The sequence below is a fragment of the Macrobrachium nipponense genome, chromosome 6, assembly GCF_015104395.2.
Source record: "Macrobrachium nipponense isolate FS-2020 chromosome 6, ASM1510439v2, whole genome shotgun sequence".
Classification (NCBI taxonomy): domain Eukaryota; kingdom Metazoa; phylum Arthropoda; class Malacostraca; order Decapoda; family Palaemonidae; genus Macrobrachium; species Macrobrachium nipponense.
The window spans coordinates 32,432,890-32,447,889 of record NC_061108.1 but is presented as its reverse complement, the minus strand read 5'-3'; the positions used below and the strand labels follow the sequence as shown (position 1 = coordinate 32,447,889).

Below are 15,000 nucleotides of genomic sequence, written 5' to 3'. Positions count from 1 at the left end.
AAGAGGACAGTAATAGGAGACATATACTGGACGAGCCGATACAGCTGGGGGAACATTGATATAATAATTGCCCAAATCCAAACCATTAAAAAAGAACTGAGGTAAGGTGGACAATGATGCCTATTGTGAACTTATGAAATCTGATATATACAATTTCTAGTCTAACAACAAATTAATAAATGTGAAATATGTGAAATAGAAAACTGAAACTTGAAGACCGTGATGACAGGCAGAAGCCTGACGCCAACAAGCATCACATGTTAAAGCGATCTGCTCAAATGGTTATAACTTACGAAACAAAATCTTCTGGGAATGTGGAGAGCAACGTCGTAATGGCCTCTATTCAAAAAACGGTAAAAATCGATACATACATACATACGTACATACACTATATATATATATATATATATATATATATATATATATATATATATATATATATATATATATATATATATATATATATATATATATATAGATAGATATTTCTGGTTCACATCGGGACTGAATCTTGGTCTTTCAAGTATAGGTCTATTGACCCGCACAGGTCATAAAAGAATTTGGAACCTAGTGCTTTTGTACCTGAGGTTTTTCCGGGCCTTACACACCAACGAACTTTATGCAACTTACAGACCTATTGGGAGGATTTCATTCGAATTATCCCTTCAGCGAGAAAATAATGAAACGTGTTCATTGCGTACACACACAAACACACACACACACACACACACACACACACACACACACACACACACATATATATAATAATATATATATATATATATATATCTATATATATATATATATATATATATATAATATGTGTGTGTGTGTCTGTATGTGTTTGGACACGGGTACATACTAAACTGTGGGTATTACTGAAGTCTGGATTAAAACTTGGCCTAAGCTTGAGTGTTTTGCTTACAAGACTTGACGGTCGTTATGAAGGGACCATTATCTTCGGACTCTGTCCATATAATAAGATTTTTTGTACATCTCCGATCTGTCTGCCCAAATCGAGGCTCATTTTCCTGACTGGGCCCTAAGAAATGAGCCAAGGGATCGATCAATATGAACAACATTAAAAAAATTCTCTAAACAAAATGGAATATTATAAGATTCCAGGAGAAAAAATGATAAACAGTAAAATATTTTGAACTATATTATTTTACTAAAAATGTTAATTCTGTATACACTGACTGACGTTCTAGGAAAAGAAATTATTATAAGCATCATCAATACCGTTCACAGTAACTAAACATCTTTTGCCCGTTTACTTTAGTGATATTGACGAAAAACATTAGTGATATTGACGAAAAACAAAGTTATAAGTATTAAGCATTTCGTGAAAGGACCAGATATGGTTTCCTTTATTGTTTTTCAGACCATTTCAGATCGATTAAGTGATTTTTCTGAACTGTTCTTAGAAATTGCCTTGAAGATGAAAAGACAGATAATGAGGAAGACAAATATCTTGCGAAATAATTTAAAATTTATCTTACAATAAGTCAGCTAGTCAGATTTACTTGATACAACCAAAAAAGGGTTTTACAGAATATAGGCTACACTAAATCAATGCAAAACAGAATCTACTAAATATTTTCCCTAATGTTAGCTAGGAAGGCCGTATGAATAAAATTCTTATGGATGTTACTTAAAGGAAAAAGTTCAGAACTTTCAAAAATAGAATCAATCTCTTTAAAACTGACTCTACCTAGTGGAAACAAAAGAATTGTCGTAATATCAGTGTTATTATAACAGCTACCATTGCCATAATCACAACTACCATTATTACATTCCAGTGCTACACAGAGAATGATGATACTAATAATAAGACCCCGTTTCCTACAAAGATTACTTTGCTGCAGAATATTAATATCCAATGAAGGAAAAATAGCATAAATTTAAATCAGGAGTGAAAGTAAAATATAATATCTTATTATCTACACACTAAAGTATTTTAATAATTTTATTTCCCAAAAATAATCACAATTTATTAAAGCAAATAATAACCACACCAAAGCATAAGATAATGATATAACACGTTATGAAAAAGCGAATTAAATCGTCATCACCTGGCAACGAATATAATTATATGAACGTTTCATTTTCACATGGCAGTGTTGGTGGAAGGGTGAGGAAGAGAGGAAACCGGAGAATGAGAACGAGGAATCATTTCCGCGCACATCTTAGCAATTCTAAAGCAGAATAATTTGGTTTTGTCACAATAAAGTACAGGCTATGAATCCCTGGAAGATGAGGAAATTATTGAGCCCGTGTTTAACATAAATACTTATATAAATTTTTTTTAATGAAAATTAGACGTATTATCATTACTCACCAATAAATTTAGTGTACAGGCAAGTTTTTCAAGCTACCGTATGGATAGAATTTTTGTGGATGTTACTTTCAAAAACAGTTATCAGAACTTCAAACAATAAGACGAGTGTCTTACAACTGTCTTTATAATAGCCTATGAGTGTAGTAGTATCGGTGCTATTATAAGTACTACCATTGCAATAATGACAATTACCATTATTACATTATTAAATGGAATTCAGCTAAAAGCTGTTTCGGCGTCAGGAAGCGAATAGTGACTGTCTACTAGCGGTTACTGCCATGAGTGACGTCTGCTTGAGAAGTAATAGCCTGGAGGAGGACTGAAACTGCTACCTTTACCTTTACCTTTACTACAATACAGCGCTCCAATAAACCTACAGTTTGACCATAACTCAGCCCTGGCGTATTACAGTTTTACAAACGTCCAGAGCATATGATGTCCTTATTCCGTTTTCCGGAAGCTTTTGCTGGGTAATTTAATGATGTTCCGTATAATCTATAGCAAAAATACAACAAAGTACTAGAAAAAATACAACGCCCACCATTCACATAACTACGATTCCAAAATAAAATAATATTTAAACATTCCAAGATAAATGTATAATAAAAACAAGCATTTTAAGAATACTGCTGAGGCAACAATGCATGTCCCCTACCTGGCACCAACCAACTTTAGATCTTTCCGAATCGTGAAAAATTCAATAAGCCGTCATTGATGTTCTAACAACAGGTAAATAATTTTCACCTGACGAATTATATTTGTCGGACAGGAATACTTCGATGGCAGATATTTTCATTAGGAAGGTTGAATTCGTGGTCCAATGAACCAATTTACTAATCTTGACGTCACTCAAAAAGGCTTTCTTATTATGAATAACTCAAATCAAATCTGAAGGCTCTAACTCTTACAGTTCAAAATTTAGAGGCACAGTTAAAAAGTCATGGAGTTTGGCATCAAAATTTAACATTTTGGCTACGCAAACTCATTCTCTTGAAGTGTGATCTACGTATGGTGCCCACTCTTTTAAGTGAAGAGCAAACAGACAGACAGACAATATTCCTTTCATGATCATCCTGAATGATGGTTTAGCCCTGTGGTCCCCAACCTATGGCCCGCGGACCGGTGCTGGTCCGTGGTGTATGATTTGCTGTTCCGCGGACCGGTGCTGGTCCGTGGTGTATGAATTGCTGGTCCGCCAAATTGGTTTACTCAATACTTATCATTTTATTCATATGGCCACAGGATTAATAGCATTAATGATGATGAAGACAGCGCAACGGAATGTAACGCAACATCTAACATTACAGGTCACTCCGCCATTGATGAGATGCGTGAATAGCGTGATGAAGAAACAACTGAGCCTCCAACTAAAAGAGTAAAAAAACGGGCTAACCGTAGTTTTGTTCGGAAATATGATTCTTCATATATGAAAGTTGGGTTTAATAAAACAATGAAGGTGAATATGACCAACCTAAGTACATGCATTATTCTTTCTAACGATGCAATGAAACAGTCCAAGCTAAAAAGACATTTCAATACAAATCACAGTGAACTAGCAGTGAAACCTCAGGAATATTTTGAAATAAAGCTTAAGGAACTTAGTGTGAAAGAAAAAGCCCCCAGAAATTTCTCTCTCCAAATCGGGCTGCATTGAGAGCTTCTTACAGAGTGCCACTTCGCATTGCAAAGCTAAAAAGCCTTACGGTATTGGAGGAGACTTAATAATGCCACGTGTGAAAGATATATGAGTTGAAATGTTTGGTGAGTCATCTCTCACTAAGATTTGAAACATATCCCTATCAAATAATATCGTAACGAGGAGGATTGGTGAATGAGCAGATGTGGAGGATCAGTTGTAGCAGCAACTACAGGCATCACTGATGTTGCAAATAACGTAATTTTAATTGTTTATGTAAGATATAAATACAGTGATGACTTTAAAAAATTGCAAGCCCAGGGGATGAGGAACATTCAGCGCTGCCGGACCCTGCTGGAACCGTGACGTCATATAATGCGCAAGCAGACCATCCAAGGTTGGTACGCCTGGTAGGCCTAGCGCTGACCACGTACCATCTAACCTATGCGCTTGAGGAGCAGGAGCCTGGAACTAAGGAAGAATTGCTATTTACCCATGAACTGTCATCACACTACAGGTGCTGCAAATTTTGAAGCTTTGAATAACTGTAGTAAAAAATGGGTTAAATGGAAGTGTTGTGTTGGTATCTAACCTAACCTAACCTAACGTTACTCAGGTGTCACAGCAAAGGTTAAGAAGGTTGCCCCCAACTGCAAAGCTACACTCTTTATGATTCATCAAGAAATGCTAGCGACTAAAAAATTGGATAAGGAACTCAATAATGTTTTATTGGAAACTGTTAAAGCTGTGACTTTTGTAAAGGTCAATGCACTCAATTTACGTTTGTTAACACTACCATGTGGAGATATCGACAGTGAACACCAGTGGTTGCTATACCATACAGAAGTGAGATGGCTTTTGCAAGGTATGGTTTAACACGTGTCTTTGAACTACGCAATGAGTTAGTAATGCTTTTGAGAGACAGAAAACCCGAATGGGCAAATGTTTCAAGATACATACTAAATGTATCATTGCAAAACATTCAAATTCTCTTCTTGAGCATTTTTCTACTTACTTTCCTGAAGAAGAGGATCCACAAACAGGAAATGAACGGGTTCGTAGTCCTTTCTCAGACTCAAATGAAAAAAATTTGAATTCACTGCAAGAGGATCAGCTAATTGAGTTGTCGAATGATAAGGGATTAGAATCTCTGTATAAAACATTACCTGCATTTTGGATTCATGCCCATGGAGAATTTCCTGAATTAAGTGCCATTGCATTGAAACTGATGTTAATACCATTCTCTTCAACTTACCAGTGTGAGGCAGGGTTCTCAGTACTGGTTTCAGTAAAGACTAAATATAGAAACAAACTGAATATAAAATCGCCACTTCGTCTTCCACTTAGTGACATTGAACCATGTCTTGAGAAACTTATTTCAGTAAAGCAAACACAGAAATCTCACTAATTTAGCTACCCTGGTTAAGGTGACTAATAAGTGCTTTTGATTGCCTTTATGTTTAGACCCACTTGGACTTCTGAGTCATAAATACACTCAAGAATCGGTTAAATTATGAGTTATAATACTTTTGCACAAACATAAACATAAAATTATATAAAAATTGAAAGATAAAATATGTGGCATGATTTGGATAAGTGTATTTTTATTGCTTGTATTTGTAGGCCTATTTCTCATTTCATTTGTTAAATATGAAATATCGCAAGCCCGTCCCGGGTCCCGTGGCAAACATCACTCACTCGACCAGGGACACGTACCAAACAAAACTAGCCCATCCCGGGACCTGTGGCAGACATTGCCTACCCATCCTGGGACCCATGGCAGGCCAGGCCCGCCCGTCCCGGGACACGTGGCAGGTCCGGCCCGCCCCTTCCGGGACCTGTGGCGAACATAGGCTGACCATCCCGGGAAAAGTGGTGGGCCCGTCCCGCCGGTCACGGGACCTAAGGTGGACATTGCCCTCCCATTCCGGGAACTGTGGCAGGTCCAGCCCACCCATCCCAGGACCCATGGTGGACATCGCCCACCCCTCTTGGGACCCGTGGCGGACATTGCCCACCTGTCCTGGGACCCATAGTGAGCCCGGCCCGGCCATTGAGCGATCCGTGGCAGTCATTGCCCGCCTGTCCCAAGACCCGTGGCAAGCTCAGCCTGCCCAACCCTGGACCTGTGGCGGACATCGCTCGCCGGTCCCTGGACCTGTGGTGGGCCCGGCTTGCACATCCCAAAACCCATTGCAAGCCCGGACCGCCCGTCTCAGGAACCATGGCAGACATCGCTCGCCTGTCCGGGGTCCCGTGGCAAACATCACTCACTCGACCAAGGACACGTGACAAACATCACTCGCCCATCCCGGGACCTAAGGCAGACATTGCCTACCCATCCAGTGACCCATGGCAGGCCAGGCCCGCCCGTCCTGGGGCACGTGGCAGGTTCGGCCCGCCCGTTCCAGGACCTGTGGCGGACATAGGCTGACCATCCCAGGAAAAGTGGCGGGCCCGTCCCGCCGGCCATGGGACCTGAGGTGGACATTGCCCACCCATTCCAGGAACTGTGGCAGGTCCAGCCCACCCATCCCATGACCCATGGCAGACATCGCCCGCCCCTCCCGGGACCCGTGGCGGACATTGCCCACCTGTCCTGGGACCCACAGTGAGCCCGGCCCGCCCATTGCGTGATCCGTGGCAGTAATTGCCCGCCTGTCCCAAGACCCGTGGCAAGCTCAGCCTGCCCAACCCTGGACCTGTGGCGGACATCGCTCACCGGTCCCTGGCCCTGTGGTGGGGCCGGCTCGCACGTCCCAAAACCCATTGCAGGAACAGACCGCCCGTCTCAGGAACCATGGCAGACATCGCTCGCCTGTCCTGGGACTAATGGCAGGCCTGGCTGGCGCATCCCGGGACACGTGACGGACATAGTCTGCCCATCCCGTGACCCGTGGCAGGCCTGGCCCGCCCGTCCGGGGACACGTGATGAACATTGCCTGCCAGTCCGCAGACCCATTACAGCCCGAGAATGGGACATGTGGCAGGCATTGCTCGCCTATCCCAGGTCCCGTGGCGGACATCGTCCGCCCATCCCAGGACACGTGGCAGGACGGCCCACCTGTCCCATACCCACGGCAGACATCGGCTGCCCATCCCAAGACCCGAGGTATACATCATACTCAAGGATGTAAGGGCAACGTCCGCCGTGGGTCCTGGGACAGGCGGGTTGGGAACGCTACAGGTCCAGGGATGGGCAGCCCATGTCCGCCACGTGCCCAGGGTGGGGCGGCCCCTCCCGTGACCAGTGACAGACCTTAACGGCCCATCCTGAGTCCCATAGTACAGAAATCACCCGCCCATCCCGGAACTGTGGTGGGCCCAGCCCACTTGTCTCGGAACACGTGAGGGACGTCGCCCACCCACATGGGATGCGGTATGGCTGGGGGCAAACATCAGCCGCCCGTCCCGCCCGTCCCCGGACTGGTGGCGGGCTCAACCTACCCATCCCGGGACATGTGGTGGACATCACCCACCCGTCCCTGGAACTGTGGCAGACATAGCCCACCCATCCGGGTACCTAGACAGAAGGACATCGCTTGACCTTGGCTGGCCCAGCCTGCCTGTCCAGGGACCACAGCTTGTCTGTCCCGGGACCATGGCAGGCACAGCCCGTCCGTCCCAGGACCTATGGCCAGCCAGGCCCTCCCGTCCCGGGACCCAAGGTGGGCATGGTCAGCCTTTCCCGAAACCTGTGGCCGGCCAAGCCTGCCCGTCCTGGGACCCATGGAGGGCCCGGCCAGAACATCCCAAAACACATGGCGGCCGCAGCCCACCCGTCCCAAGACCCATGGCAGGTCTGGCCAGTACCGGCTGTCCTGGGAAGCGTGGCCGGTCGTCCTGTCTGGCCTGTCCCATGACGTGCGGCCAGTCCAGCCAGGCCCGCCCATCCCGGGATGCTTGGCCAGTCCAGCACGGCCCACCTGTCCTGGGACCCGTGGCCTGTCAAGCCCGGCCCGCCCATCCCGGAACCTATGGCCACTCCGGCCCGGCAAACCCATCCCGGGAACAGTGGCCGGTCTGGCCCGGAATGCCCGTCCTGGTAACTGTGGCCGGTCCGGCCTGACCCACCCATCCCCAGAACCTTGGGAGGTCTGGCCTATCCTGCCCATCCCAGGACGCGTGGCTGCTCTGGCCCGGCTTGCCCGTCCAGGGAACCGTGGCCAGTCTGGCCCGGCCCGCCTGCCCAGGGATGCGTGGCCAGTCCGGCACGGCCCACCCGTCCCGGGACACGTGGTTGGACATCGCCTGGCCGCCCTATGACCCGTGGCCGGTCTGGCACAGCCCGCCCATCCAAGGGCGCATAGCCAGTCCACCCTGGCCTACTCATCACGGGACACGTGGCATACATCGCCCGCCCACCCCATGACGAGTGGCTAGTCCGGGCCTGCCTGCCAGTTCCTGGACATTGCCCGTCCAGACCGGGGCACGTCGCCAGTATGGCCTGGCCAGCCCCTCGCGGGATGCGTGGCGGACATGGCCCACCCGCTCCGGGACGCTTGGCCGGTACGGCCAGGCCTGCCCGTCGCAGGGCGCGTAGCGGAGGCGTGTAGCGGAGGCGCATAGCGGACATTGCCCGCCTGCCCCCGGGACACATGGCAGGTCCAGCCCTCCCACAAAGGAACCCACGGCGGGACCAGCCACGTGCCGGACATCGCCCGCACGCCCATCCCGGGCCACGTGGCGGACATCGCACACCCAATCGTCCCGTGCCACATGGGGGACATCGCCCACCCGCTCACCCCGGGGCAAGTGGAGGACATCACCCGCCCGCCCGTCCTGGGGCACATGGAGGACATCGCCCGCCCGCCTGTCCTGGGGCACATTACGGACATCGCCCGCCCGCCCCGGGACGCATGGCTGGTCCAGCTCGGCCCATCCATCCAAGGGCGAGCGGCGGACATCGCCTGCCCGCCCCAGGACGCGTGGCCAGTCCGTCCCTCCCAGAGCGCGTGGTGGATATCGCCAGCCCGCTCCGGGATGGCTGGCCCGGCCCAGCCCGCCCGTCCCAGGGCACGTGGCGAACATCGCCCCCCGCCCAGGAAAGTGTGGCCAATCCGGCCAGTCCGCCCGACCCGGGGCGCGTGGCGAATATCGCCTACCCGCCCCAGGAAGCGTGGCCAGTCCGGCCCAGCCTACCCGTCCCGGGGTGCTTGGCAGACATTACCCACACGCCCCGGGATGCATGGCCGGTCCGGCCCGGACCGCCCGTCCTGGGGTACGTGGCGGACATCGCTCGCCCGCACAAGAATGGGTGGCCGGTCCAGCCCAGCCTGCCCGTCCTGGGGATGCATGGCGGATATGGCCTGCCCGCGACCGGGACGTGGCGGACATCACCCACACGCCCCAGACGAGTGGCTGTCCGGCCCGGCCTGCCCGTCCCAGGTAGCATGGCGGACATCACCTGCCCGCCACGGGATGCGTGGCCGGTCCAGCCCAGCCCGCCCGTCCCAGGGCGCGTGGCCATTCAGGCCAGGTCTGCCCGTCCCTGGGCGCATGGCAAACATTGCCCGGCCCATTCCCCCGGGGACGCGTGGCCGGTTCGGCACAGCCTGCCCGCCCCAGGACACATGGCTGGTCCGGCCCGCGCGTCCTGGAGCACGTGGCGGACATCGGGGCCCGCCCCCCACCCGTCCCCGTAGCACGTGGCGGACATCGCCCCGCCCCCCACCCCCCGCCCTCCCGTGGCACGTGGCAGACATCGCCCGCCCGCCCGTCCCATGGCTGACATCGCCCGCCGGCCAGCCACGGGACCTGCGGCTGGCCCAAAGGCTGCCCATCCCAGGGCATGTAGTGGACATCGCCCGCCCGTCCCGGGACCCGTGGCGGGCCTGGACCGCCCGTCTCGAGGCACATGGCTGACATTGCCCACTCACCCGCCCAGGGACCAGCAGCGGGCCTGGCCCGCCCGCCCCAGGACCCTTCCCGCCCGTCCCAGACATCACCTGCCCTGCCTGGGACACTCGGCGGGCCCAGCCCACCCTGTCTCAGACATTGCCCGCCCGAACCGGGACCCGAGGCGGGTCCGGCCCATCCGTCCCGGGACCCAAGGCAGGGACGGACCGTCCGTCCCGGGACATGTGGTGGACATCACCCGCCCGCCCAGGGACCCACGGTGGGCCCGGCCTGGGACACGCGGCGGGCCTGGCCTACCCTGTCCCAGACATTGCCCGCCTGCTCCGGGACCCGCAGCGGGTCCGGCCTGCCTGTCCTGGGTAACGTGGCGGACATCGCCCATCCGCCCGCCCCGGGCCTGGCACATGGCAGACATCGCCCGCCCACCTGTCCGAGGGCACGTGGCAGACATCGCCCAACCGCCCGTCCCGGGGTTGTGGCAGACGTCGCCCGCCTGCCCCGGTGGGACCCACCCCCGGCAAGCCCGGCCCCGGCCGTCCCCGCGGCACTTGGAGGACATCGCCCACCCCCGCCCCGGGACACGCAGCGGCAGGCACGGCCCGCCCGTCCCGGGGCACGTGGCGGACATCAACCCGCCCGCCCCAGGACCCGAGGCGGATCTGGCCCACCTGTCCCGGGGCACGTGGCGGACATCAACCCACCAGCGGCGGACCCGGCCCGCCCGTCCCGGGGCACGTGGCGAACATCAACCCGCTCGCCCTGGGACCCGCGGCAGCCCCGGCCCACCCGTCCCGGGGCACGTGGCAGACGTCAACCTGCCCGCCCTGGGACCCGCGGCGGGCCCGGCCCGCCCGTCCCGGGCACGTGGCGGACATCAACCCGCCCGCCCCAGGACCCGCGAGTGATCTAGTTGACACGAGTGCGTTCTTCCCTTCCGCCAGCCTTCTGCATCTTTTCATAGTAGTCGAGCCTCTGTTGCAGCTGAAGAATTATTGTCCATTCTAAGTTCACGCGCGGTTCTCTCTGGAACTGGATGGCGTCTGGCAAAGCCGAAATTCTCTGGTTCTGTTCCTTTTCCTTGGGCTCTTCAGCTCCACCGTCAGTCAGGAGAATCTGGACAACAATTTCCTGTTCACATAAATCAAAGAAAAAGAAAACTTTCCACATCACATTTTTGTAGCAATATTTCCCAAAACGATGATATACGTATTTTCGTCAATTGGTCTGGTCACAGAAATGAAATATGAAAATGGGCCTAGGTTTAGTTCCGAGTTGTAAGTGGTACTAAATGCTTTCACTTGTGGGTATTTCCAGATCGAAGAGTGTAAGGGGCTTAATGTTACCCGCAACCATTCGACGAGAAACCAGCTAACTTTCGCTTTCAATCGACTATTGTTTGAGAGAGAGAGAGAGAGAGAGAGAGAGAGAGAGAGAGAGAGAGAGAGAGAGAGAGAGAGAGAATCCAATGGCGGCATATCTTCCGCATACAGGTTATTTAGTTCTGTGGTATCACTAACCAGTCCTTGCCATCATCATAAATTGGCCTTATCCTTCACTCTAAATTGAGATATTTTCCTTCTCACGTAATCATGTCGGGTGAACTAGTCCTCAAAATGAGTAAGGTAGATGTCTCGCATAAGCAACCCATAACTGTACGAACTGCGTCTATAAGTAAGTTCGAGAAGGATCACTTGAAGCTAAATAAATTGTTTCAAGGCAAAAGCCTGCAAAGGATACGTCGAGATATCAAGATGTTTGAAAAATAAGATGTTAAAACTATGTTATCTAATTATGTAAGATTTCCGTGGCCATACTGGCCTCTAATATATTTCATGTCTGGGGTATTTAAACACCTTACAGAAACCAAAGTATATCGATAGTGTATTGATAGTTTCCTGCAATACAATTGAATACATGAATATGTCACCATGACTCCCATTTCTACGGTAAAAAAAAAAATAATTTTACCATCATGGCATGCATTTGACCTGGAATTTTTTTTAAATCAATTAATTTTTTATGTGAAACATATATATACTATATTATAATTACAAGGCATTCTCGCATAGAAATTTGAATTGTTAAAAAAATAAATAGGTTGAGGATTGAGGATATGTGCATTTGTTATGCCTTTGGTTGTTTTTTATGAGTATTTGGACTAATAAAATGCCAGTGTATGCCTGGATGTATGTATGCTACGCAGAATTTTTTGTACTCTCTTGACTGGTCCGTGAAGTTGAAAAGGTTGGGAACCACTGGTTTAGTCTACTGATTTTTTCAATGAAAGCCTTTCAACCATGCAAAATTAGTTGCGATGGCAAGTGTTATAAGAGCATTGAAGGGCACTGGTAAATACAATAACAATCTCGATTCATGCGTGATCATGTACCTTCGCATGATTGCTGATTGAGATGACTTCAACTGTTTAGAAGTGGCAATGACAAGGAAAAAGTGAAAGACAAACCTTCCCTTGCATATCTACATTTACACTAAACTCGACTAAAATGTCTCCAACCAATAAAAGTTGCGACAAGGTACGCCTAAGACTCTTACATACAGGGAGACGGACAAATCATCATTCATGTATCTCTATGCATGATGAACTAACTTAATCAACTAGAAAAGAAATTTTCTTACAGCGATAACAAGACATTGTAATAGACACTCATGAATAAAGAAAACAATACGAAGACATACAGATAGAAGATTCTGCCAAGGCATATTTGTTCTAGATTGTTTACCTTTAGACTCACTCAGGATGTAATCCCTTCAACCATGCAGGAGCAGTTATGACGGAGGTGTTCTGCCTTGACTGAATATATCAGAGTATACACGATGCGCTACCTTTGTATCAAATTTTACCGATATACATTCAACCACGTAGGAGGTGGTGTGATGAGAAGACAAACTTGACAAACGCAATGACGGACAGACAGACAGACAAGGCAGGCTGTCCTACGGAATTATGGGTGATCTTCCTTCACGCACATCTGTGCACGATGGCCGACTAATTTACAAAATAAGACTGAAAACCGTTGACCCGTGTATAAATTGAGACGATGATAAAATGTGAAAAAATATATTGACGACCAGACTGACGGATGGTCTCCCATCACATACATCTATTTAGGTTGTCCGAGGAACTCTGATGACAAGGATAAGCTCAATAGACATACACAGGAATATATATACACTCTGGCAAGCAGGCATACAAACGGAGGGAAAAGTGATAGATCTCCGCTCGACTTTGTTTATGGAAGACAAATGGCATAAGGAAAATCTTGCGCATCAGAGGCTAACCTTCAACGCTTTCCATTTTTGTGACAAGACGACAAGCCAAATTCGTTCTCGTCTGTGGAATCCATTCATCCTTAAAACGTTAAAAAAACAGCTCTCTAAAATTGGATCTGATACCCTTGATGGCTTAGTCGTTTTGACACTGGAAATAACGTCCTTCTCGTAACCTTACCATTCCTCAACCATAAAAATGTTTGGAAAGAAAACCTGGTATAGATGACTTCCTTGAGATCGAAATGCTGTAGCGTTACAGAATTTGAGGAGAAAATCACCTCAGACCCATCACGCCCCTACCTTGCAGTTTTTTTTTTTTCTACATCGTAACATACTAAATCTTATACATCACAATCTTTCTACATCGCAATATCATGTGTGTGTATATATATAGAATATATATATATATATATATATATATATATATATATATATATATATATATATATATATATTTACTATATATATGTCTGTGTGTGTGTGTGTGTACTGTTCGGGTGTGCGTAAAGAATTCCGGACATGTGAATACGGATAGTCACGGGCAGACACAATATCTGATTGCTAGATTCGATAGGCATAACTGTCATTCCTAATTAAAATATAATTTTCCTGGTCGCTCATTAAGTGAACAAATTGTTCATAAGAATTGACAATATGAGTGCTTTGTTTTTAATCATCGTTTCAATTATCCATACTCTAAAACGATCGCAAGACAGTCTGTAGTAAGAAAAACGATGGTAAAAAGAACTCATTTTAGTCCTTAAAGTGGGGTTACAGTGTTTAATGCATTAAGAATAAGGAAAAACAAATAAAGGAAAAAACAGAGTAACCGGTCTCGAGTGTCGTAAATCATCTTGGCAATTACTAAAGCTCGAGAAGGATCTATGGCCACTTATCCAGTGTGACTCACGTGCAGCAATAAGTCATTTTCCGGGGCCTTCTGCGGAGAGATTATACCCCTAAATAGCGGAGATTCACCTCCAGCAACTTATCATTTCATCGGGCATGTTTCAAGAGTTTGCGGAGTGCTAACTGGTGACATTTTGCCAGTAGGTTTTCTAAGAATTTTCTCAGTAGGTTCTTTGAGAATTTTCTTAGTAGGATGTCTAAGAATTTTCTCAGTAGGTTGTCTAAGAATTTTCTAAGTAGGTTGTCTAAAAATTTTCTCAGTAGGATGTCTAAGAATTTTCTCAGTCACTTCTATTTTCTTCAATCATTGAACCTGCCTATTTAAAATTAAAGTTGCTCGTTATATATCCATTTCCATCTCGAAAATAACAAATTGTATACACACACGTACGTATATATACATACATAAATTTGAAATAAAAATAAATCAGTGAAATGAAAAGTTGTATGTAGCAAGTGCAAAAGAAGTTAAGAAAGATATTGAATAATGTTATTCTACTCATTCTTCATACTACATGCATCTTACAGAATAAGAAAATGTTACATACATGCTAAACATACACTTGAAACAACACGAATTTAGTGCTTCAATGCAAATACGTCAATTTACGGGAAGTGTGCAAGAAAACCCGCCTCAAACAGCTAAACTCAATTGCAAAATTAGAGAAAACTGATTAAGCTACATGGATACCAAAATGAAGTAGCTGAGTAACAAACGGGCCATAACAATGCAACCAAACAGAACTACGTCTATAACTGATTCACTTAAGGTAGATTCTTGGATGAGCCCTATGCCTACGAGACGTTAGTTTGGCGGCCGCTGATTGGCTGGGAGCTGCCTACCTCCCGGTACCAGCCAATCAGCAGCCGCCAAACAAACGTCTCGTAAGAATAGGGCTCATCCAAGAATCTACCTTAAGTGAACCAGCTTTAGTATCATCAACTTTGCAAATCACACTTGGAA

The 15,000-nt window shown here is 47.9% G+C and overlaps 3 protein-coding genes across 3 annotated transcripts; 2 read left to right on the top strand and 1 right to left on the bottom strand.

The window, feature by feature from the left end:
• The first annotated feature begins 6,448 nt into the window (after window positions 1-6,448).
• On the top strand, window positions 6,449-8,046 carry LOC135216482 (basic salivary proline-rich protein 3-like). The gene is made up of 3 exons (XM_064251852.1): window positions 6,449-6,588; window positions 6,646-7,110; window positions 7,269-8,046. The coding sequence occupies exons 1-3, from the start codon at window positions 6,449-6,451 to the stop codon at window positions 8,044-8,046; spliced, it is 1,383 nt and encodes a 460-aa protein (XP_064107922.1).
• A 33-nt stretch (window positions 8,047-8,079) lies between these two features.
• On the bottom strand, window positions 8,080-8,577 carry LOC135216481 (putative cuticle collagen 91). Its single transcript, XM_064251851.1, has one exon. It carries the CDS (start codon window positions 8,575-8,577, stop codon window positions 8,080-8,082), a length of 498 nt encoding a protein of 165 aa, XP_064107921.1.
• Window positions 8,576-9,622, top strand: LOC135216480 (basic proline-rich protein-like). Its single transcript, XM_064251849.1, has one exon. The coding sequence runs from the start codon at window positions 8,576-8,578 to the stop codon at window positions 9,620-9,622; it is 1,047 nt and encodes a 348-aa protein (XP_064107919.1).
• The last annotated feature ends 5,378 nt before the right edge of the window (window positions 9,623-15,000 follow it).

What these genes read in the sequence shown, in the direction of transcription:
- LOC135216482 (XM_064251852.1), top strand. Translation starts at nt 6,449, where the DNA reads ATGGGACCTGAGGTGGACATTGCCCACCCATTCCAGGAACTGTGGCAG. An exon ending in CACCTGTCCTGGGACCCACA is followed by an intron (nt 6,589 to 6,645) that starts GTGAGCCCGGCC and finishes GCCTGTCCCAAG; the next exon opens with ACCCGTGGCAAGCTCAGCCT. An exon ending in TATACATCATACTCAAGGAT is followed by an intron (nt 7,111 to 7,268) that starts GTAAGGGCAACG and finishes CCCATAGTACAG; the next exon opens with AAATCACCCGCCCATCCCGG.
- LOC135216480 (XM_064251849.1), top strand. Translation starts at nt 8,576, where the DNA reads ATGGCAGGTCCAGCCCTCCCACAAAGGAACCCACGGCGGGACCAGCCA.
- LOC135216481 (XM_064251851.1), bottom strand. Translation starts at nt 8,577, where the DNA reads ATGTGTCCCGGGGGCAGGCGGGCAATGTCCGCTATGCGCCTCCGCTAC.